At 57.0% G+C, this 5,400-nt stretch overlaps 1 protein-coding gene across 1 annotated transcript; it reads right to left on the reverse strand.

Annotated features, from left to right (window-relative positions):
- Positions 1-373: 373 nt before the first annotated feature.
- On the reverse strand, positions 374-3,957 carry Irgc (immunity related GTPase cinema). Its single transcript, XM_005361105.2, has 2 exons — positions 3,774-3,957; positions 374-1,823 (listed from the first exon to the last, which is right to left on the reverse strand). The coding sequence occupies exon 2, from the start codon at positions 1,763-1,765 to the stop codon at positions 374-376; it is 1,392 nt and encodes a 463-aa protein (XP_005361162.1). The 5' UTR covers positions 1,766-1,823; positions 3,774-3,957.
- Positions 3,958-5,400: the final 1,443 nt, after the last annotated feature.

Below are 5,400 nucleotides of genomic sequence, written 5' to 3' on the forward strand. Positions count from 1 at the left end.
CACACACACACACACACACCACATGAAAGCACACAGCCTCCCAGGCATTTTACTACTCCCGCCTTGGCCTCGTGGGGAGCAGGGAGAGAGACCACTGAACAGTCCTGGCCACCCCTCCACCCCTCAAGCTCCCTGCCCTGGGGGGGGGGGTCAAGTGTGACCATATGCAGTATTTACCCCCTAGATCCAGGGCTGTCTGTGTGCCTCCATAACACCCACCCTGCTACCCATCCCACCCACCTCCCGCCCAGCAACTGCAGCGCTCAGTTTGATCACAGTAGCCATGTTTGGTTGAGCTGGTTTTGTTTCAGGGCTTGGCTGCAGGGTGAGGTGGAGGAGGCGGACTGGGGCAGGGGTTGGGAGGGCTGCACGTTCATTTGTCTTCTGACAAATCGCGCCTCTTCCAGCTGTCAAGAATGTACTTGAGGAGGAGACCGAGCTTCCTGCGAGTGGACAGCGGGGCTTCTTCGCTGGTTCCCTCCGGGGTCACCCGCTTTTCCACACCGCAGTCACCAGACGCCTCCAAGCTCACCTCAGCCTGGGGCTCATCTTCCTCCAGGGCCTTGATGCGGACGCGCTGGGCATCCTCAGCCATCTCATTGAGACAGCCCTGGAGCATGGTGTAGACTGTGCCGAAACTGATGCCCCCGGCCACCAGCGTTCCGAACACAGGGATGCCCCGCTCGAAGGCACGGGCCACCCGCATGGCACCATCCGAGGACTGCGAGTACAGTCGCAGGACAGTTTCTGGTGAGACCTCATTGGCCAGAGGGGAGCGGATAACGGAGCGCAGGTCCCCTGCCTGCTTGCCCACCTGCTCGGCCAGTTTGGCCAACGAGTCGTCGTCTAGGCCGAAGCTGCGGTGGTAGCCACGCAAAGAGCGGATGAGCAGGGCGTCGTCGTAGGCGGCTGCCAGTCCAGGGACAGGCAGGGCCTGGATGACCCCGGACACCAGGGCTGTCTTAAGCACCTGCTCTTGTAGCATGTCCTTCTTCCTTTGCAGAGCCTCCAGCGAAATGTCAGGCAGGGAGAGCAGGCCAGCGTGGCGACGGTGGGCGGGCAGGTCATGCTCCCAGGTGGACATGAGCATCGGGAAGTCATAGCGGGTTGGCGACAGGTTGGACACCAGGAAGATGCGTGGGTCGTTTAGGCCGGCTGCCCGCAGCCGCTCCGCGCAGTGATCCCGGATCTCCTGGAGGACAGCGGCCTCGCTAAAGCCCGAGGGCCGCTGGCTGCGGGTGGCCGCCAGATCCTCGTCCACCTTGGTGCGCACGAAGTAGAACTTCTTCCCCTGGCGCAGGATCTCTGAGGCCAGGCGGGTCTCCACGGCGCCGCAGCGGCGGGGGGAGACGAGCAAGAAGAAGTCATAGCGACCGAAGTCCACCTGCTTCAGGTACTTGTCTGCTGAGCAGCCTGGAGAGCCGGCCCCCGGCAGGTCCCACAGGGTCACGTCGGGAAACTGTGGGTGCGGGTAAGGCGAAGGCTGCATGGTGGTCTCCACGACCCCTGTGAGAGCTGCGCCAGGATCCTCGGCCCCCAGGCCACGCAGGGCATTGATGAGGGAGGACTTGCCGGCTCCCGACTCGCCCGTGACGCCCACCTCCAGCCGGGTACTCTCTGAGTTGGCCAGCAGCTCCCGGAGGCGAGAGGCGGCTTGAGGGATGTCGCCAGACTCAAAGGCGGTGCGCAGGGCCTCCAGCTCTTCTTTGGCCATGAGAATGGTGGTCTCGTCCTCAGGCACTCCGGGCAACTTGGAAGCTGCCATGGTTCAGAGCTGGACAGGAAGATGGGGGACAGTCACGGGACGTGTGACCTCTCAGCGTCTGCAGAGGAGAAGGGAGACGTTCATATGACAGAGGGGGAGGGGAAAGGACTCTTTAGAGTCTCTTTACCACCCGCTTTCTCTTCCTCAAGAACTGGGGTACTGTAGCTCTCACCTGCAATTCAGCACTGGGTGGGGAGGGTGAGGCAGGAGGATCAGCATGAGTTCAAGGCCAGCCTGATCTACACAGAGAGTTCCAGACTGGCCAGGGTTTCATAGTGAAACTCTGTCTCACAAAACTATAACGACAATCCAGGTCTAGTTCCTCACACCTGTATTCCTGGTACTTGGGAACCGAAAGTAGAGGATCATTTGAAGGGCACCCTCAGCTATGCAGGGAGGGTTCATGGCTAACCCTGTCTCAAAATAAGAATCCAGATCTATTTAACATGAGTTAAAGGATTTTGGGCCACTGGCTTGCCGCGTGACCTGGGACAAAACGGGCACCACGCTGGGCCTGTTTGTCGCTACAGTCAGTTGGCATAATAACCAAGCAGCCTACCGAGACACTGTCGGGTCTGTGAGTAACCTAGGAAGGACTCAACTTTGTGAGGGACGCTTTGTGCCCAGAGCGAGGCTGGGTGGCCTGTTGAGACCAAAACTTTACAATATCTGGGTTGAGACGGTATCACTATATAGCTCAGGCTGGCCCAAAACTCACTGTGTAGCCCAGGCTGCCCTGTAGTCACAGCAGTTCTCCTGAGTGCTGGCATTACAGGTATGAGCTACGATGCCCAACTGACGCTTCAAAACATTTGAACCAAAGCTGCTCGGTCTTACTGTGGCCAGGCCTCCCGTCCTGGGCAGCAGGACCTGCCTGTGGCTCTGGCCAAGCTGGAGAGTCACTACTTTTCAAACAGGAGCCAGTAAGAGGTGGCTCTTCCACATACTGGCCCAGCACTGCCTTGCTTTCCTCATCTGTGAGATGTGGCTGTGACCATCCTCACCACAGCGTCTCCTAAGAGTGGGAGGCTCCCATGAACTATGACATTCATGAAACAATGGCAGACACACAGCAGGCGCTATTAGCCACCAGTGTTGTGATTACTATCTGTGACCTACAACTTTCTTTTCTAAAGACAGGGTCTGGCTATGTCTAGCCTCTAATCCAGAGCAGGGCTCTCACCTTAGCCTCCTGAGAAGGAATTGCAAGAAATGCCCCCATGCCTGGCTAGGCTTGTAACTTTGAGCCTCTGTCCTCCTGAGCCCTGCCTGTCTGCCTGCTCTGAGCCACCTTCAAAGGCCTCTTGGGCCCCTTAGGCCCACCTATGTTACCAAGTCACGCCAGTCAAAAGTGAAGGCATTCTTCATTCAGCCCCCACCCAGGCCATGGTGGCCTTGCCGGACCCACTCTCTTGTCTCCTCAGATCTCCTTGCTGATGGTCTCTCCATATCCCCTCCCTGTAGCCCTGACGACACCCAGCTCTCCCTCTTCTCATTTGTGAACCATGTGACCCAAATCCTTGAAAGTGCAGCCACTCACCCAGTTGTGGTGGTACCGTGCCTGTAATCTTAGCACTTAGGAGGCTGAGTTAGGGAAATTACCATAAGTTCAAGGTCAGCCTGTGCTACATACTGAGGTCCTGTCTCAAACAAGCAATCACCACCACCCCGGCCCAAAAAAAAAAAAAAACCCTCCAAATAAATAATGAAATCTCTTGCTTATAGAGAGACTCCCTTAGAATCAGGGCCCACTTTATCTGGCAAGGAGAGGGATCTAGGCTCAGATAACACAAGGGATATCTCCCTGCTCAAAGATGCAGTCAGAACTCTAGTCCAGGTCCATAGGCTCCTTTAGCCACCTCCCCCTCTGCCACATCCCCCTTCCCCTTGGCCCTCCTGTACCCCCACCTCCTCCTCCACTGCCCTCCCCACTCTCTGACCCTCTTTCCCCAGCTTCAGCCTCCCCTTCTCAAGCCCCTCCCTTACCTACCTCACCTACCTCACCTACCTCAGGTGTGATCTGGGACAGGTCCCAGCAGCCCGAGGCAGAACAGTCGTCAGTGGTGATGGGGTTCGGATGGGAACTTTGGGAAGCTCAGGTTTCTGTGCAGGGACCCAAAGGGCCCAGCTGGAAAGCCCGGCCCCTCAGGGACTCACCTGACCTGCAGGCTCTCCCTCTCCCCTCACACTCTCCCCGCTGGTGGCGTCTCCTCCCCAGCTAGCCCAAGATCACAACCTGTTGCTAGGGCCCATTATAACAGTGAGTGTCAGTTCATTGGTCAGCTGGGCGCCGTGTAATAATGAGGCAGTGACATCAGAGGGCAGGGTCCCAGGGAGCAGAAACTCCAACCCCAGGTGCCCCTAGGGCCGTCATATGGGCTCACCTTTGGCCTTTCTAACAGATTTGTTCAGAGTCCCCTGTTGGCTGAGGGTGGAGGGTGCATAGAGGGTTTGGTTAACACAGCGAAGCCCTGGGTTTCATCCTCAGCACCAATCACACCCAGCGTGGAGGCACTCGGTCACTAAACCAGCACTCAGTAGTTGGAGGCAGAAAGATCAGAGGTCAAGGCCATCCATGGCCACGTAGCAAGTTCTGAGGCCAGCCTGGGTCTCAGGAAACCCTATCACAAACAAACAAACAAATATAAACATACAAACAAGCTGCCCCAAATCATTAAGAGAAACTCTCTGTGTTCTCCATCACCCCCAGGACAAAGTCCTACATGAATAACTTGGACATCTGAGGCTCTGGCCTCGCTCACCACCCTGCAATCGAGGGAACACTTCAGCAGGCTGCTTGCCAGCCTGTCATAGTCACTCATCTCTCTATGTAGCTCTCAGGTGTCCCACGCGCTCTGGGGCATGAGGGCCAGGGTGGGGGTGGGGGTTAGCTTGGGTAATGGGACGGAAGGGGTTTCCATAGTGGTTCATGCCTGTGATCCCAGCTCTGGGGCAGTAGATTCCACGTTCAAGGACAGCCTCCTCTATATAGTGAATTGGAGGCCGATCTCACAAGCCCAAGGACCCGAGTTCAATCCTCAGAATCCGTGTACAAAATGCTGGGTGTGGTGGTGGGCACTGGTGACCCTAGCACTGGAGACACGGAGACAGAAAATCGCTGGGGTTCCCTGGCCAGCAAGTCTCACCTAGTGTCCCACAGACCCACGAGTGGTCTTTGTCTCAAAGGAGGCAAGTGCATGGCACCCGAGGTTGTGCTCTGGGTTACACATGCACCATAAACCAACCCTGACACCTAGCTGTACCACCTGCAGACCATAGCAGCTCTGAATGGAGGACACCAGACAGGGCACTGAGCCCCCCTTCCCTCCTCCCTTCTCTACCTACCCGCCCCTCTGCCACCTGTCAGTCTTTGCTCAGGGCCCATGTGTCTGTCACGCCTTGCTTCATTCTGTCCCCTCTGCTTCCTCGTTACCCTGTGAAGCCGCGTCCAGGCTGTGAAGAGGGAAATGAAAGTAAACATGAGTTGTTGGTGGTAGCCCATGCTTGTGACTCCAGCACTTCAGAGGTGGGGGCAGGAGGATGGGGCGTTCAAAGGCATCCTCAGCTACTTAGCTGAGTTTGAGGCCAGTCTGGGTCCTGTGAGAGCTAAGAGCAAGTGGAGAGCCCTGAACCAG

Source organism: Microtus ochrogaster, linkage group LG4 (assembly GCF_000317375.1).
Source record: "Microtus ochrogaster isolate Prairie Vole_2 linkage group LG4, MicOch1.0, whole genome shotgun sequence".
Taxonomy (NCBI): Eukaryota; Metazoa; Chordata; class Mammalia; order Rodentia; family Cricetidae; genus Microtus; species Microtus ochrogaster.